This window comes from Paramisgurnus dabryanus, chromosome 5 (assembly GCF_030506205.2).
Source record: "Paramisgurnus dabryanus chromosome 5, PD_genome_1.1, whole genome shotgun sequence".
Taxonomy (NCBI): domain Eukaryota; kingdom Metazoa; phylum Chordata; class Actinopteri; order Cypriniformes; family Cobitidae; genus Paramisgurnus; species Paramisgurnus dabryanus.
In genome coordinates, this window is record NC_133341.1 from 17,149,859 (window position 1) to 17,169,429 (window position 19,571).

Consider the following 19,571-nt stretch of genomic DNA (forward strand, 5'->3'; position numbering starts at 1 on the left):
GTAAGTTAACAAAGAAATTCACAATAGAGAAAAAATATTTACTTGTTTACTTAACTGTGTGTGAAGTAAAATAACTTTATAGTTTTTAATGCAGATGGACTTCTGTGAGAATCAAAGTCCTCAAGGTATCTCACATACTGCATCTTTGTTTCCGCTCCATTTAAAAACAACACTTTGTTTCCACCAACAACTTTGGTTCACATGAAACAGGATACGACCTACTGATCTGATTCAGGTTATAAGCTGTTGGTATGTTCAATTCCATCGATCTGAATAATTGAAATAATTTGGACAAATAAAATATTTATACATATTTGACTTCTTATCTCATCACAGTAAACTACTGTATATGAATGAGTCTAATGTGACTAATAGAAACATCAAGCAACATACATATTATTATTACTATTATTATTAAGACCCTGGTCAATCACAACATTTTGCAGACAAATATTTTTATATAAATACCAGCAAATTGTCTACACTCAAAAAATGTCTGGGTTATTTTTGACCCATGGTTAAATATTGGACAGAACACATGCTGTGTTAAAAAAGACCCAATGTTGGGTTGTTGTTGTTGTTATGCAACCATGGAGTATAATAACCAAGCAGTTGGGTAAAAACAACCCAGCATTGTGTTCATTTTATCATTGGGTGTGTTCTTATATTTACCCATTATGGGTCAAAAATAACCCAGACATTTTTAGAGATTATTGTTTCATTCAAAAAGTACAGTATAGCTATACATGTCTATCACTTGCAGTCTCATTTTCTCACATAAAATATTTAAATTCAAATACATATTTTGGCCATGTGCACAGAGTAGCCATGTAATAAGTGAATGCATTACTGCACCTCAACAAGTTAATCAGTCTTATATCACCATGAATGCTATTATTTTTATACATCAGTGTCATTTATCACTTATTAGGATATTTTAATATCGTTGTACACACTGAAGTCATCACTTGGCATTCGCTTGCTTCTCTTTGGTTTGCTTCCTCGTCTGGGCATATTCAGTGATGTATAGCAAACCTCTTCAATATCATCCTAAATCAAAACATTTTAAAAACATTAAAATGGTAAGAGTTTAAAACAGTTGGGTGTTGTTAGTGTTATTTTTATGATATACTGTACAATTATACAGTATTATAAATCAATACAGGTTTTTATAGGGAGAAAGGCTCAAATTGTGTTGATAATAAGCCTTGGAAAAAAATTATATAAAGTATATTTAACCTATGTTAAAGTGCAAATCCTGTCACTTTTATGTATGGGTCAATGATGTGAAGCCTACATTTTCTGCCCAATTGCATTTTATTTCAGTTAAAAATGGATTTAAACGCATAAAAAGTATACATGTACTTACTAAAAACATTAGATACTTGTAAATTTTTCTGTTATTTAAACTGTCAAAATTTTATATGGTGTGACCGTCTGGCCATAACTGCTGTTTTGGAAATAAATTAAATTACTGTAAATATATTCAAAGGTATTTTCTGCACTATTTGGCATGTTCAAAATTACAAAGCATTTGTAAACTGTAAAATTTGCTGTAATTATGCAGCTGGTTGCCAGTAACTTACTGTAGAAGATAAAGAAATGTTTCATGTTAATTTAACTTTGAACAAACTGTTGCCAGTAAATAACATAATTGTAAAATCTACAGTAAGTTACTGGCACTAGTTGCCAGTAATACCCAGTAATACTGTAATTTCTATAGAATATTTTTACAGTGTAGGCTATTTATATTTTTATCATACAGAAACAAACATCTGCTGAAATGTCATGGCGTGATTCTTAAGTAACAAAAGCATAACAATTCATTATGTAAGGTCTTTATATATCACTGAAAGCATGATCATGTATTAGGGCTGTCACTTTTTATTCGATATTCGAATATGCATTCGAACATGGCGTGAAATATCCGTATTCTAACTTTAAATAAACCATCCGGTTTTTAAAATGACATGTTTAGCGCATTTTTCACAGTAACACCTCGTAATGGGAAGGAGGCTGAGAGTGAGACCGACGACGCAACTGTGCGCAAGAGAGGGAATCAAATTGGACCAAAATGAACCTAATGTGCATGTCAAGATAGAATTATAGTTTGTATATAAAATGACATATTGTTTATAGTGTTATATATTATAGCAGAATAAAAAGCTTGTGTTAATACGTTCGCATTATGAAATTAGCATGTATGAATATAATTTCATCATTTTTACCACGCAATGTAAACTTTATATTAAACAACAACATTTGTCTTGTAAACGGATTTGAAATGATCATGTGCTGACTGTCGCGCGTCACATAGACGACAGAGTCAAGTGAGAGCTGCTTAACTCAGCGGTAAGTTTAATTTCATCTCAAGTATCAAAGGGTTTGTGCTCTCTATCATTAAAAACGGGCAAGGAAACAGCACGCGCAGGGTTAATGTACTTGTCAATGACGGCTCACAAACCCGCGGGATAGGCTATGTATGGGTGCTTGTTGTCAATGAGATTTCTCCTCACAAACACGCTCAAGTGCGTAATATGTGTGCTTGTCAATGACGGGCATTAAATCCGCGGAATTCCGCGGAGTTTTTTGACGAAATCTGCGGGCGCGAATTCCGTTTGGGCTTGGCTATATGCCTTACTCATGCTGCTGTTTAAGTTGTCACGTTATTGTTTGTTACTGTTCTGAATAAGTTTGTTATTCATAAGTTGATAACCTGTTGTTTCAAACATTAAGTAAAAAAGTAATCCAGACAGCCCTGTTTATGACTGGCACTGTTAATAATTTTGTGATTGAATCTCCATTAGGGTTTTTTTATGCGCGGGGGGGGGGGGGGTGGCTAGATATTCGAATATATTCGGATACATTGCATGATATTCGAAATCCGTTCGAATTTGATTTTTCTCAAAAGTGACAGCCCTATCATGTATATTGCATTTCTGTCAACAGATCCTCCTAATATTGTTCTTTTAAATGAAATGCACTTAATCGTTGTACAAATGTTACAAATGTTTTTATTAAAATGTTGAAAATTTTTTATATAATGTAGTTGCATTTTAATCTGTTTTGTTTATAAAGTTTATTGCTTTTGGATCCTATTACATAGTTTTTATTAAAATTTTGAGAAATTTGTATATAATGTAGTTGCATTTTAGTCTGTTTTGTTTATGAAGTTTATTGCTTTTGGATCCTTTTACATTAGCCTCTTTACAGTAATTTAAATTTACCATTTACTTTACCATTAAATATAAATATGTGCTACATAAATTGGTTTAGACACCCAACGACATTACATCTTTTTCCCAATATATAATTTACACAACAGTTTCAAAATACTGTAAAATTCTGTCAGACAGTGAAAGTTGCCTTTAAACCACTGCGTGGCAAGGTTGGTGTTGTATTGTAAACAATGGTTGGTTATGACCGTATTTTGGTCTCTACTTCTGTGGCACACACTGATAGCCATGCACAGTTGCTCTTGACCAAACAATGTTGAACTAGATTACTTCAAAGAAAACTGTAGAGAAAAGAACCGCAATCTGAGTCTTAAACATGTCACGGTCTTGTCAGACCTTCTGTACTAGATTAAGGTCTGAGTACATCTGGCAGGACCGTGACAGTATTATGTTCTGTGTAGGGACACGTGGAGTCATATTGTGTATGTGGCTTCCACGTGTTCCCACTGTCTTGTCGCTGTCATGGTCTTGCCAGACCTTTGTGTAGATTCAGGTCTTATTTCAGAGGGCAAGATTATGGCAGCATTGTGCTCGGTGTGGGAACACGTGTTTCACATTATGTATTTGGGTCACGTGTTCCCAGTGTCTCGTCACTTTTACCCTACTCCCTTATGTGCTCGTGTCTTACGTAATTAATTATGTTCACCTGTTCCCCATTGATGTCGTGTCTTTATATTGCCCTCTCGTTCTCTGTCGTGTGCGCGTTCATTGTCGAAGGTCAGAGTTCCATGTATTCCGTGTTTCTGACTTCTGTTTCTATGTTCCAGCGCTTTGTTCCTGTTCCGTGTTTATTTACCTGTTTTACCCCCACGTGGGTTTTTGTGTTTAATAAACCTTCAGTTTATTATTATTTCAGTCGTGTCTGCGTTTGGGTTCTCTTTTGTGTTTAACCGGTCGTGACAGAATGAACGCGCCTAATTGAACCCAGCGGACATGTACAGCCGTTTGGCGAAGAGGGGTAGGGGTTCCTACCTAGCTTACAAGCCGGGTTATGATTGGTATGACCCGCTCGTATTTGGACCCGAGGTGAACGCGAGGCTGAATTCAGCTGGGACTGCCGGACCTCGTTCGCCCGCCTCTAAGCCGAGGGGTCTGCTCACAGGAGCGATCAAGTTGGGGAAGCCGGGGGTCGTCTCTCCGGTTCTGGAGACCTCTTCCTTGCCGGTCTCACCCACTCCTGCATCCGCCGCAGTTAAACGGAGGAGGAGAAGGAAGAAGGACGTGTCAGAGCAGCTGCTGCTACTCGCGCAGCCGGAGTCTCGTCACCCGCCGGCGCAGCCGGAGTCTCGTCACCCGCCGGCGCAGCCGGAGTCTCGTCACCCGCCGGCGCAGCCGGAGTCTCGTCACCCGCCGGCGCAGCCGGAGTCTCGTCACCCGCCGGCGCAGCCGGAGTCTCGTCACCCGCCGGCGCAGCCGGAGTCACGTCACCCGCCGGCGCAGCCGGAGTCACGTCACCCGCCGGCGCAGCCGGAGTCACGTCACCCGCCGGCGCAGCCGGAGTCACGTCACCCGCCGGCGCAGCCGGAGTCACGTCACCCGCCGGCGCAGCCGGAGTCACGTCACCCGCCGGCGCAGCCGGAGTCACGTCACCCGCCGGCGCAGCCGGAGTCACGTCACCCGCCGGCGCAGCCACCTGCGCAACCAGAGACACGTCATCCGCCGGCGCAGCCGTCTGCGCAGTCAACCCCGCAACCCGGGACATACCACTCCTCTGCTTTTCAGCAGAGGTTTAGGACTCCTTTTCCACATTCTGGACATTTGTTTCCCCCTGTTATTGCCCCACCACCCCTTCATGATGTTTTGTTTTTGTTAAATCACCCCAACCCATTTGTTACGTATGTTTGTTTACCTTTGTTGTTTATTGTGATGTTGTCATGGTTGTCTTCTGTTGTGCAGTCTATCGTTTCTCGTGTTTAATGTTTTGTTCTGTGGCGTCTTGTATCCGCCTTTTAAGGAGGGGGTACTGTCACGGTCTTGTCAGACCTTCTGTACTAGATTAAGGTCTGAGTACATCTGGCAGGACCGTGACAGTATTATGTTCTGTGTAGGGACACGTGGAGTCATATTGTGTATGTGGCTTCCACGTGTTCCCACTGTCTTGTCGCTGTCATGGTCTTGCCAGACCTTTGTGTAGATTCAGGTCTTATTTCAGAGGGCAAGATTATGGCAGCATTGTGCTCGGTGTGGGAACACGTGTTTCACATTATGTATTTGGGTCACGTGTTCCCAGTGTCTCGTCACTTTTACCCTACTCCCTTATGTGCTCGTGTCTTACGTAATTAATTATGTTCACCTGTTCCCCATTGATGTCGTGTCTTTATATTGCCCTCTCGTTCTCTGTCGTGTGCACGTTCATTGTCGAAGGTCAGAGTTCCATGTATTCCGTGTTTCTGACTTCTGTTTCTATGTTCCAGCGCTTTGTTCCTGTTCCGTGTTTATTTACCTGTTTTACCCCCACGTGGGTTTTTGTGTTTAATAAACCTTCAGTTTATTATTATTTCAGTCGTGTCTGCGTTTGGGTTCTCTTTTGTGTTTAACCGGTCGTGACAAAACATTTAAGGAATAATTGACGACGGTTCAAAAATAATGCACAAAAGCGGAGTGTGCATTATTTTCAAAGGGCCAGAGTCAATGTGCACGTTTAGGTGTGTGTTTTACAGAAAAATAATCAACACTTGTGGAACATTTCTCAACCAATCAGAATAAAGCATGAATAAAGCAACAGGCCGAGTGTGCCTCATAAGCCTTGAAAAGTGAAACCTCTGGCTCTTTGATCGCCCCCTGTAGGCTGGCTGCAGTACAAGTCATAAACCCCGCCCTCTCCATTCAAACGAATGGGACTCTGCTCTAAATAAAACAATTAGTTACACTTCCAATAAAAGTTTCCGAAAGATGGTTTTGGTCCTTTCAAGTAGTTTTTATCACGCTTGTATATGTTCAAGTCTTCATTATTGTGGTAAGTTTCATTTAAGCATGTAATTTGATGCAATAGAAACGGGGCATGACGTTATGTTTGGTGTGGTTGAATTGGTAGCGCGGGCGTTTGGGCGGAAGTTTGGTACCGCGGCTCCGCTTCTGGCTCCACGGACGATTCCTTCTGCGCATGCCTTGGCTCCAAACTGACGTTTTTACGTAACATGGCGGCGACCGTGGTCGGATATTTTTGGCTTCAATTCATTACAATGGTGGGAGGCGACGTTTCGTCGTCCATCTTTTTTTTACAGTCTATGCAACAGGCCTGTGGTATAATAGACAGTAGGTGCCACACGCATGACATAATTTGTCTGTAATTTGTCTGTAATGTGTCTGTTCGGACACCCCGTCCATATAAATGCAAATGCTTTGTTTTTAAACCCTTAAACTACTGAGAACTTGTATAAAAATGTTTAGCATGTTAAGGAAAGGAATATCTTTTCAGATAAATCATGGTCGCACCCCATGACATTTTTTAAGGCTACAGACAATTTAGAAAAATCACTAAAATCACTTAACCAACTACATAAACATGTGTAAATTTTCTTAATGATTGAACAATTGCAACAGATTGTTTTGTATTTTAAAAATCGGCCTTTTGAAAATCCTTGAATGTCATATTGTGAGCTGTTTAAACAGAGGTAAGTTTACCTGTTCCTGGGTCTGTTCCTGCCTTTGGACCTCAGAAGTGCTTAAAGAACCTCTAGACTCATTGAGCCCTGTGAAAAGCATAGTCAGTTATGATCTCTCAAATAAATCACAACAAAGACAAATTGATAATGAATTGACACAAAGAATGAACTCCTGTAAAATGTGCGAGTATCCAAGAAGAGTTAAAAAAATTAAAAAGGTTGTAAAAAAATGGTCTCACCTTTTCTGTAATAACATCTTGTACCACAAAGAAAACCCAGAGAAACTGAGAGAAGAGAACAAGCTGGACACACCGTCAGCAGGATCAGCCAGTATTGCCAACAGCAATTGACTGTGACATGTTGAGTTTCTGATTCAAGAATAAATGTAAATGCAGCATGAACAATCATTTTATAAATAAACTTGATAAAATTATTGTTGACTTTGCTTTCCTTGACCTAGTTAAACTGTTATCTTATGCACACTTGAGTGCTGTTTTGAGGTTCACAGTTTCCATTGCCTGATCATATCAGAAGTTTTATTTCCTTTGCACAACAGCACTTTGTTTCCACTAAGTTAAAAAGCATATTTTAATGAAAATAGGACACAACCTATATTATAATCTTTTCATGTCAGTTAACACAAAGGTGAAAAGTATTGATAAAGGATCATGCTGACTATTCACAAACAATTCATAGGAAGGAAAATGTAGTGACAGTAGTATATTATTATTTTGTTTGTTGTATGTAAAGTATATTGAGTATGCATTATATAAATAAAAATCACTACAAATTAGGACATTTTAATACATTTTAATTAATAACATGTTGTCTCATTTTCAATATACTAATTTTATCATCTCAATCTTAAAGGATAAATCTGCAAAATTACAAAAAAGAATGTGAATTTATTAATTTTTAACTTCTGTATTTTTTCTTTTTTTCCTGTTTTTGGAACAATACATCTACTACAGTACAGTACTGTATTTCATTATTCCAAAAATAACAAACTGACAAACCGGGAACACTTACCAGATAAACTTTCGGACTTATTCGGACCTGCATAGGTAAGCTTAAAAAGAGTATTACTAATATGATACACATCCGTTTGCAATGCTACTTTGTTATGTTCGATCATCTTTTTCTCTACCACTGAGCAATAGTACAATCCAAGGTCTGCTTCGGTGACATTCTCTATCATCAAGTCAACAGAGTTTGTAGTTTTGTTCGGGAGCAGTGAGAATCGAGGAATGGGGAGTGTAATGGTATCATGTGCAGAAACAATCAGTGGTGGTTGGATTTGTAAAGAGCAGATCTTGACCCAGCGGAGGTCGTGTCCATCCACAATCTCACGGTCACAATGCAGCATTGCTTTATCTCCAGGTCTGACCACTACCTCCATGAGTGTCCCAGAGACCTTCCAATAAATGCAACTAAGTGCAACTACAACAAAACAGAAATTATGGTTCAACTTATGTAAATGCAGGACAATATTTGCTTTATTAAGAGCAATATGGTTTATTTTATTTTAAATCAGAATTTAGAAGGATCTTAAGTCTTTACTACATTTAAATACAATACATAGGTAGGCTACATTGTATAACAGCATGATAAATCTTAAAATAAACTTAAGGAACAAGGTATTTCTGCCATAAACATGAAATATGAAAAGATATCACTTACTGGTGAGTGCAGCAAGAGAAAGCTTCATGTCAGCCACATCTGAATGTTTGGTGGTGCTTGTGGGTCAAGAGTGTTTGAGTGTCAGTGGGTTTTCCGCCCTTTGAAAAATGATATCAATACACAACCTGTCTTTAACTTTTAAAGGTGTTGCTGACAGTTATTCTTTGTTACATTAAGGATGTCTTCTTGGTTTCATTGATTGCTTGTGGCTATTTTGCATTCCCTCATTTAAATTAATACATTTTACTAATTTTTATATATAAGACAAGGCAAGGCAAGTTTATTTGTATAGAGGTCATTCAAAGTGCTTTACATAGAAATGAGAAAACAAAAAATCAAAGATACATGAATTTGAAATATCAATTAAAAGAAAATAAATGTGATTTTAATAAAAACTGTTTAAATGTGTGAAAAATAATAAAACGGGAATAAAAGTATAAAACAGTTAAAAATAAGAATAAAAACAAGAGAAATAAAATAATTTAAAAAGTGCATATAAAATATAGTGCAATCAGTTCGGACGCAGCATAGTGCTCATTCAGTAAATGCATGGCTAAACAGATAAAGATTCAGCCTTAATAAAGAGTCATTATAAATGACATATAATTGAGAGTTAGTTGTTCTTTGCTTTATTGGTTGTATTGCGTGCATACTAAGATGCCAACAGGCTATAGCTGTGAAAAAAATAGCTGACTTGCTGATATATATTATGGTAATACTAATACTAATACTAATTTTAAATACATTTGTGAATATTAAGTGTGCTTATGTTAATGTTATGGTTTATATATATATATATAGTTGGAAAAGATTTGGACATACATTTACATCACTACTTTTTTTTACTTTTGATGGTAACTTACTGTAACTTTAAAATCTTAAATAAAATCAGAGTCTTGCTGTGTCATTACATCTCATTACATCTTCTATTCATGGAAAAACTAAATAAATTAAGAAATAGGAAGTTACAATATTTAGGTTTGCTGTCAAACACAGTATATTTGACAAGCAACATTATACAGAAAAGTACAAACACAAAGCATAATGCGACCCCTAGTGGTTGCTGAGGGAGGTTCACAAACAGTTTATCTCATACAAAAAACTTTTATTGACTATTTTAGACTATTGTATGACGTATGTCATAATGTTATTATATTTATGACAGTGATGTGTTTAATTTAAAATTACTTCCTCTTTCTATTTCTGTTTTCTCTGTTTCATTTCCCTTCATTTCATTTGATTTCCCTGTGTTCTTTTTGTAGTGTTTTCTTGCTCTCTTTCTAAGGATTAATTTAAAAAGGTTGATAATACAGTTAATGTCGATATTAGTTGATTTGTGACATTAGAAGGGCACACTGTCAAAAAAAAAGATACAAACGCTGTCATTGGGGATGGTCTCCACCATGAATGTCCTAATAATGTGTCCCATGAATAGCTGTTCAGACCAACTACTAACTCAATGAAAGTTTGGCGACTTCCGGCGTCGTTGCCTCACAGAAGATCACCGCTTTAAGCTCTGGTTAGGTCAGCTAGCCTTTCTGTGCGGAGTTTGCATGTTCTTCCTGTGTCAGCCTGGGTGTACTCCGGTTTCCTCCCACAGGCCAAAAACATGCAAGTTAGGTCAGTTGGAGATACCAAACGACGCTCCTTACCATGTTTGAAAGATAAGCTCACAATGCAATGCTGACAGGAGCTAATATCGTCTTTATCGATACGAGCCAAATCGGCAGAAAATGCAGATGATCAAAATGATCGATCAACTTTGGCAGTGTGTCTTGACCAGAACATAATAGTAGGGTTTCCTAAAAAATTGTGATCGTAGAAACGACAAACAACAAAAACTACTACTCAAAACTTGTATTTGAATCATGGTTAAGTCAGTAAATTCTTTAAATATGAAATCATAGGCCACTTACAGGCTGTGAGTCAGAAGCGAATTATGATATGACCGTCTTGTCCATGTCAACAGACTGAGAAAGATTGTTGTCTACATTCCGTGTGTTGTAGTTATTTTAAACCAAACCACTCTTTTAAACCAAAAGAAGAGTAAAATGGATAATTGGTGCTATTTAAGCTTATTTACTAAATAAGAACTTATAAGAGCTTTAAATACTTAAATATTTGTTAATAAAATGTCATAGGGTGGCAGGGGCGTCAGTTTGTGTTGAAAAGTGGTGGGGACCAAACATCAGATGAAAAACATTACAGCAGGACGGGAAAAATATTGAATAACGGCGCATCAAAAATGGGCATAGCGTATGCCAGTCAACAACAAAAAAATACTCAACAATGTCGACTGCACATGTAACAGTCCCTGCAATACCAGCTCAACCGAACAGTGCCAAAGCACCATACTGTAGAAAACTGTGTTAAGTCAATGATTACAATGAAATTCATTACATGTAAAAGAAAACACACCAACCTACTGAAAAATCTAGCAAAGACCAGCATAAGCTGGTAGCTGGTTTTAGCTGGTTTAAGGTGGCAGTAGCTGGTCTAATCTATGCAAATAAACCTTTAATATTTCTTGGTAGGCTTGATTTTTCAGAACATTTTAACCAAATGCTTTCAAAAAGTGGTGGGGACAAAATCAGCCATTACAAAAAGTGGTGAAGACATGTCCCCAGCGTCCCCAGTGTAAATGACACCTATGTAGGGTGGGTTGCACCAACAAGGATTAGGTCTAAATCTGGTTTAAATCAAAGCTTAATAAATAATTCTGTTGCACCAAACTTTAAATCTGATTTCTGATAGATTTGAGGAAAATGAGGAGAAAATAATGTTAGAGACTTTTCATTGTTGTAAAAACGGATAGCCGATTTATTTGTCAATAGGTTTTATCTCATTATTCTAGCGATTTCTATTTTCTTTCTTCTTTTAGTAACTTATATGTGAGATATATAATTTAGTGATTCCCATCTATATGAAGAGAGATAATGTTATTGATTGTTGTAACTTAATAATGGAGAGGTGGCTAACTGCTGTGGTAAGATCTGTTAACCTAAAGTGAATTAAATGCTTATTCATTTTCAATAAATATCTGTTTAAAGTCTTCTTTGTTGTGTTGAAGTCACTAGTTATTTATATATTTGATCAAATACGTTATCGTTTTTCCACTGGGGACAGGGGGGACATTTCCCCCCACTTTTCAAAATCCAGATTGTGCATCCCCCCCACTTTCAAAGTCGTTTATAGATTTTTTATAACCGCACATTGTCTTAGCCAAGGAAGAACAGGACGAGCACAAGGAAGAGTTTGCCTGTGTTGACGGGGCGCCGTAGGGGGGATGCTTAGGACGATTCTAATTGCAATTAGAATGATCAAACTGATCGATCAACTTTGGCAGTGTGTCTTGACCATTGCCATGCCAGGCACGTGCACAGGTAGGGCTCAACCTGTACAGAGCACATGCTCTTTTTGTCCTTACACTCCGAAGTGCCCTTTTTTATGTGTTTTATTATTATTATTTTTTTTTTGTTCTTCAATAAATCAATGTTATTTGTAACCCGCTTAGCTATAGCCTACATTAACACCAAAAACATTACAGATAAGAAAGGTCTTAGTCATCAGATGCCATGTTAAGGAAAATTGGATAGAAGACGAGAAACGTGTAAAGGATACAAGTATGTATAGACTTGTCACTCATCTCATTACAATATGCTACCTGGATATAACTTATCTTATGCCTAGAATTAGTCAAGGGGCTGTATGATTCTTTGGTTCATAGATTTCTATTTTGAAAGCAGCTGCATAGTAAAGTCTATTCAGTATTTTTCAGTAATGCAGTTATTTTTGGGGAAAATGTGTAATTGCATGTGATTTTACGGTGTCCTCAAAATTCTCTGCTTGCCCTGCTAAAATGTTCTCCTAATACCAACAAATTTAGCCCTGAATGACTAGACTTTTTAAATTTTGTATTCATTTTTTATTGCTGGCTTATTTAAAGGAAAGTGTAGTGCATGAGAGAGAACCACTTTAGTGCACTATCAAGAGACCAAGGTACCTGGTCCTCTGCACAGTTTTTGCCAGGTAGTAGCAGGGGCGGATCTAGAAAATTATTTATGGGGTGGCAAGGGGGTGGCATGAGAACTACAAGGGGTGGCAATGAAGTAAGCGTCCTTGCATGGTTGTCGTGGATTCAAGAAATTATATACTGTATATACTATTTTCGGTGAACACTGGACCTCAAATTTTTATAACATTAATAAACGCAACAACAAATTTTCCTATAAGTAAGTACCCAAGCAGCTACCTTAAGCATCTCTGTAGCACCCTTTGTCTTAATACTAAGTTAATACATACAGCTTATCAATATCTAAAAACACTGACTGGTTGAACATAATGGTATAAAGACAGTTATATAAATAAAATAGGATTGCCTAGTTTATATTCATGTAAAACATATTTGAAAGGCAAACATCTCTTTCTCTCATAACCCTCTTCTTTAATCCTTTCACTCACTTCATGATGGATTTCTTTTCACTTCTTTGCCATCCATATGTTTCTTTCCTTCATGACTTCATCTACTCCTCTCCCTTCCACAACATATTTTTCTGTTTTATTTGTACCTTCCACTCCTATAGTATTTGACTTTTCTATTATTTTTGGTAAAAAGAATGGATATCAGCCTTTCTTTTCATAATATCCTGGAAAATGCCGCATTAAGTTGTCTTTCAAGCTTTCTAAACATACACAACACTGAATAGTTTTGTCTCCTTAACGAAGACAAATAAAAACATCAGACTATATCATAACCATTGATTTCATATGCACGTATGGAATATTTTGATTGCTGCAGTAGCTAACAAGACATGACGGGCTAGAAAGAACTGCTTAAAAGATATTTACTGCTTACACAAACCTGCAGTTCAGTTGTTTTAACTACCAAGCAACTACCTCGTGCAATATTTAACATCAGTTTAATTTTTGTATTTTTATCCTGATGCAACATTTATCTATAAATATGACCGTATTTAGTACTCTGATTTGCTGATGTGATGCTCAACTTAATCACTTAAAGACACTAAAGAGAAACCACTAATGTTTTGGCAGCATGTGATGATGTGAGGTGCTTGATCAGAATTACTTTCTAAAGACGTCACGTGAAGAGACTCTTTCTTCATGGGCATAAGTTACACGTTCATAAACATTCTTGCCTTTAACCTCAACGATGGAAAAGTAACGTTTGTGCTTTTTATACTTTGTGCTTGCGTCCGCTACCTTTGTTTTGAGCTCGTTGTACTTGTCATCGCTCTGTTGTTGCGGGTTTGTGCGACTCGGAAGGGATGGACTGCAGCGCGAGAACCGGGCTGCATGTGAGTGCCTTGGATGGGGCGATGCATCCTTCCGCAGTTTCCAAACGTCTCCAACCACGCCAGAAAAGATCGCTAGATTTGTCCTAGTCGCTTTTTTAATATAGTCGCTAAAGGGGTCTAAAAAGTTTCTTAATCTAGCGACAAAGTCACCAAGTTGGCAAATCTGCGCGGACTTTTTTTTACACTGTAAAAGACTTTCTGCTCGGACTGACGGCATGCTTGTGTATGAACTCTGCTGCCTCTGGTTGGCTAACGATGGAAATTAAGCCAATCACCATCAGCTATGTGGTTGTCCCACCCCGTCTAAGACACACACACCAATCATCGTCAGATATGTGTCTCCCACCCCCAAACACACGCAGAGAAAAACTACATTGCCTTTCTGGTTAAAAGAGCCTACTCGGGTATAAATTATATATATTAGGATACCCGCGCTGGGGTGGCATATGGGGTGGCAATGCTTTTATTTAGGGTGGCAACTGCCACCCCGTGCCACCCCGGTAGATCCGCCCCTGGGTAGTAGGCAGGTAATGTTGGATATGCTAATGGTATGGCTATGGTATAATCTCCTATTTTGATCTTTAATCTTATAATTTCCTCTCTTATCAATGACATTCATAAACATCTTAACCAAATAATAAAAAATAAGCTCATAAAACCAAACATAATAGGTACAAAATATTTGTCTTCATTTTTATTTAACTTTATGTATACAAAGCAGAGTCAAAAATTAAAATCAATATATTACACAATTAAATAAGAGGGAGTACACAAGAGCAAACACATGACAAATAATACAATCAACCACCCAGAAAGGAAATTATTAAAGTCAACTTTACATCTAGATATCCTTTGCACTGTATCTAATGCAAGCTATGATAATATGTAATTTTTCATTCATTAAAAGTGAATTGTTCAGTCATTAATAGTGAATAAATATAAAGCATTTAAGACGATTATTATGTGCTATTTAAGGGCGTGCCCTTTTTCAGTTTTAGCGCATAAAGTCTGTAAATCAAAAGTCTGTGCACGGCTCTGCTAATGGCCCATAAACTTTAAACGTCCCCTGCTGCCATGGAATGTGCCGCATGCGCAAAGGTGAACCCTCACTCCGCCTCTTCTTTAGTGCGGTCGTGGCGCGACTATTGAACTTTAGAAGAGAACAAATAAGGTGTGTGTATTTACTGATATTTGCTATGACATCTGCATATTTCCTTGCTATAAATGCAGTTAACATAATGTGACTCTTGAGGAATACAAAACAGATTTACGTTCCCTGTTTTGTGTTATGATTCTGACGCGAAGTCAACCGTTATGTTTAAAATGACATAGCCCGTATAAGATAATTAACATAAACTAAAAATTCTATCAATAACACACCCAAACGTCTTGTATCACACAATATATGCCAAGAAAGTATAGAGAATATAGAAAATAATAAATCCCTAAATAAATGAATTATTAAATAACAAATCATGTCGCATGCAATGTTTAACTTTTATTTTAATAAAGATAGGTTTTGAAGTAACACTCCTCCACTTAACAAAAACAAATATGGTCAGCATATAAGTCATAGTTGTATTTAGTTTAAAAGGTTTTCGTCACCGAAGCGTTATTATGCAGCTCACAACAAACTGTAAGCCGTCAGATTTAGCCAGCACTTGACTTTATTAGGTTTCAATCCTCTTATGATAAAACGCGCGCAGCGCTGTTGATTGGAAGCGACGGTGTATCCGGATGTGAGCGTCACACAAGTCAGCATGAAGCGCAACAACATCCAAACTGTCAAACGGACTTAAACAAGAGAAAAAGAGAGACGTAAAGCGGGACACCCGACAACTTGGTTCTGCTTTTCACACGTTGTGCAACACGCAGCCGCATTAGATTTGGGAACCATGCCCTGACTATCCAAGCTGTCAAACGGACTTAAACCAGAGAGAGACGTAAAGCGGGAGATCTGACCGGTTCTGCTTTTCACAAGTTGTGCTCAGTAGGCTATTTGTTTTGCTTGGTTCACTGGAGATTTAACTTTACTGCTATGGAATGACAATTATGCAAGGGAACAAAACAGCTTCATTGTATCAGCGCCATCCCAAGGACATAATGTCTTCGGCTTTCTCTCGTTCGGGATTTGTGGTCATTTGTGTGGTAAGTCCTGTTTTTAACAGAACTTTAAGGACTGGCATGCACCAACGTGTGCTGTTAAGTTTACCTCAAGACTCTTTAAACTGCTCTTCAGCACCAAAATACATACATAGTCTGTGTTAAAACTTAGTTTACATTATCAGTATGTGTATTCCCTGGGATCGAACCCATGATCTTTGTTTTCGTAACACAAATGCTCTGTTACTGAGATACAGGAACACATACATGCATTTTATTCATCTCTATTGGACGATAAACAAAACTAGCAATAACAACCCCCACACAGTATTATATCCAATATAAATATGTACAGTACAGTTGACACTTTACCCCCCCCCCCATGTTTAACCCAAATCTACACACGTGATAATACACATGAACTCTACAGAAATGTAAGCAATATACTTTACATACTTTCATATGCAGGTAATGCATCTTATAAAACTCTCTCTTCTCTGAATTGTCTTCCTCTGTGTGTGTTTGTGCAGACTCTAGTTTTAAATCTTGCCCTGTACCCTACACTGAGAATGGTGAGCATTCAGATCCACTCTGCTATAACGGGAAGCTATGTTGCGGGATATCACTCTGTGTTACTCATCAACTGTCCTACTGAACAGATTGCTAGAGACATTGGCAGGTACGTGCACTTCATGCACAGACACACAGTAAATGTAAGAAGTGTTAAGTGTATGAAATATGGCTCACCCTTAGCTGCCATTGAGTGATACTGTTTGCCTTCAGCCAGCAGGTGACAAAGGAATGGTTTTGTTTACAGTTAATAGAGGTCACCTCAGGTCACGTGTTTTCTCTATGAGATTTTTTGTATTCAAGGTCACTGAACAAACTGTGGTCACACCCAGTAATAGCAGTTAGTTATGAGCATGCATGTGAGAGTCAGTGGTATACAATAACTACTTTGTGTTATGTATACAGGGCTTATTTTGAATAGATGCTGATTTACATTAGCCTATTTCACACATTTCGGTAATTACCATGAATTTACCAAAATTACATTACCACTAAATACAAAAATGTTTACACACGCAATGACGTTACATTTTTTTACCACTAAGATTCACATATCAGTATCAAAATAAAAGTAAATGTCAGAAAGCAGAAGTCTTCCCTAAACAGCCATGCAGCGAGGTTGTGTTGTTCTGTAAACAGAAGGTGGGCTATAGACGGTTTCAAGGATAACAACATAATCAAATGTCTTTCGTGGAACAAACGTAACTTCCGGTAAACTTCTGCGAAGAATCAAAACCAACAGAGTCCTTTTAGAGTAGTTTATTCCTGATAACAAGCAAAATAAACAACAAGTAGATTACCTTAGTTCAAATCATAGCTAAAGCGTATCAACTATACTGAGCTAACATAACTCTAAAATGTGTGCTATATAATCAATGTATACAATCTTAACTACAGTTTGGCTGCCAAACCTCCCTTTACATAGCCGTGATTCATGATCGCCGTCTCCCCTCGTCTTTAGGAACCATTAAACAAACAGAAGCCGTTTCTCAATATGCGTTCTTGTCTGTACTTGTGTTCTTGTGGACTTGTGAAACGTCATCAGTCGCGGCCCAAGTACTGTTCCAATTCAAAGTTCGCATCAAGCCCAAGTTCACATAAAATCCCCGGATGTGTTCTTGATCCGCCCATTTTATCGAGGATGCATCAGAGGAGACTTGTGTGGACTTATGACAGCGAAGTTTCCCAGAATGCATTTCGCGTCAGGAGTTCGTTCTTCCGAGTCTGAACTTGCAAGTTCGAACTACGAAGGACACAAGTCCGAGTTCGGCGTACTTGGTTTTGAGAAACGGCCAGAGACCGGAGGTTAAGTTCCCTCCAGACACGAAACCCGTGACAACGCATGTGCGTCCGATGAAATTCTTTATAACTCAATTCATTGAAGGTGTTAGGTGTACTTAAGGTGTGCTCGAGCGTGTGGTGAGACATGTCCGTAAACAGCATGGGCCCTATCTTGCACCCAGCGCAATTGACTTTGTCAGTGACGCATGTATCATTTGTATTTTGCACCAGCGCACAGCGCGTTTTTCCCTCCATAGACGCACGTCGGCAAACTAGGGAATGAACTTGTGCTCCCTGGGCGGTTCAGCGCAAAAAGAGGCGTGTTCCGGCGCAAACCATCCCTGATGCTATTTTGCAGTTTCAAAAAACAATTGCGCCACTGACCAGAAAAACAAAAAAATTTAAAGTCAGTGGCGCGTTGCGCGTTGTTCATTATGCTATTTTAAGGGCGCATGCTTGACCATAATGTATAGCGTGCACAACGCGCATACACTTTGCTTATCTAATCTACACAGATGCAACAGTTATTTTTGCAAATCATAAATTGTTACACTAAAAAATATTAATACACGAGATAAGGGAAATCATAGTGGTGAGCATTGTGGTGATAGTTTTTATTTATTGTGTGGCTGCGTTAAAAAATTATCATGCAAATAACGATTAAAATATTTTCATAAGTTTGTTGTGTGGCTGTATTACGTTTATTTTATGTAAATAATAATTAAAATGTTTTCATAACAAACCTTAATGTATATGAACTTGATTTGTAAGAGTACTTTGGGGTTGGACCTTGCTTGCGTTTCTTGGGTCCGATTTCAAAGCCCCCAAACCCTTTCAGCGGTGAGGGTGGACGCAGCGATGTCCTCTGCTGGCGCTTGTGTAGAGGCAGATCCACCTCCCGTTACACGGCGTGCCCGATTTATGCTGGCAAGCTTGGGATTCCCCTGTCTCCTGACATCATTGTAGTGCTTGGCGCAACGATGGGGATGCCAGCTGATGAGACTGTGGCTATTTCCTCTGAGGCCTGTTTAACCTACGCTGATTTGGGCGGGTTTCTCCTATCCCCATACAAAACAACTTCTCTGTCTTTGACTGCTCTTACAAGAACGTGGGTCTCCTCGGCTGTGAACCGCTCCTGGCGTACGCCTGGTAAATCCGTCATAATAATAGCAACCCGCCATGGAACTTGCGCCCTTGCGTTTAAAGGGAATGTTGGATAGCGTTCTGATTGGTTTATTTGACATTACGCCCAAACCACACCTATGAATAATGAACCTACTTCAGACCAACCCCTTATTGATGTGCGCCCGGCGCAAGAGTTATTGCTCACGCCAGGAAAATAGCAACAGCGCCCAAGATCCGCCCACAAACTCACTTGTGCTTTGCGCTTTGTACTTGCGTTTCAGATCGTTAAAATAGTGCCCAAAATGTTTATATGATATGATCATAACTCTTAAAAAACATGTTTTATAAAGAAACTAATATAAGATGACGGAAGAAGCCAGGCAATGATGATAGACACGCCCCTTACTGCTGATGGGCTACAAGTGTGTTTGGTACTCGGCCTGACTCCCTTTTTCGAGGTGTTTTTCAAAAATCATGCACCTCGCCTTTAACAATGTGGTTATAAAACAATGTTACATACTGTACAGACCAGCCGTGTTACCATGGATACAGAAATGATTACAGCACTCTGCCCTCAAAGACTCTGACCACAAAGATCTTCACAGTTGTCTTTGAAAGTTATTATTTTTGTATGGAAATGTATATATAGAAGCATA

General features: G+C 38.4%; 2 protein-coding genes across 2 annotated transcripts in view; one reads left to right on the plus strand and one right to left on the minus strand.

Annotated features, from left to right (window-relative positions):
• Positions 1-16,978, minus strand: LOC135748770 (uncharacterized). The gene is made up of 6 exons (XM_065267055.2): positions 16,687-16,978; positions 8,522-8,619; positions 7,871-8,281; positions 7,081-7,209; positions 6,861-6,928; positions 1-1,050 (listed from the first exon to the last, which is right to left on the minus strand). Exons 2-6 carry the CDS (start codon positions 8,547-8,549, stop codon positions 928-930), a joined length of 759 nt encoding a protein of 252 aa, XP_065123127.1. The 5' UTR covers positions 8,550-8,619; positions 16,687-16,978; the 3' UTR covers positions 1-927.
• LOC135748713 (protein CutA homolog) overlaps positions 15,427-19,571 on the plus strand; it is a 12,609-nt gene continuing 8,464 nt past the window's right edge. The window contains exons 1-2 of the mRNA XM_065266983.2: positions 15,427-15,984; positions 16,470-16,618. Coding sequence (XP_065123055.1) covers positions 15,880-15,984; positions 16,470-16,618 — 254 coding nt within the window. The 5' untranslated portion in view covers positions 15,427-15,879. The remainder of the gene's footprint in view (positions 15,985-16,469; positions 16,619-19,571) is intronic.

What these genes read in the sequence shown, in the direction of transcription:
- LOC135748770 (XM_065267055.2), bottom strand. Translation starts at nt 8,549, where the DNA reads ATGAAGCTTTCTCTTGCTGCACTCACCA. An exon ending in TTCTCTTGCTGCACTCACCA is followed by an intron (nt 8,282 to 8,521) that starts GTAAGTGATATC and finishes GTTTTGTTGTAG; the next exon opens with TTGCACTTAGTTGCATTTAT. An exon ending in AGGAACAGACCCAGGAACAG is followed by an intron (nt 1,051 to 6,860) that starts GTAAACTTACCT and finishes GTTTTGATTTAG; the next exon opens with GATGATATTGAAGAGGTTTG.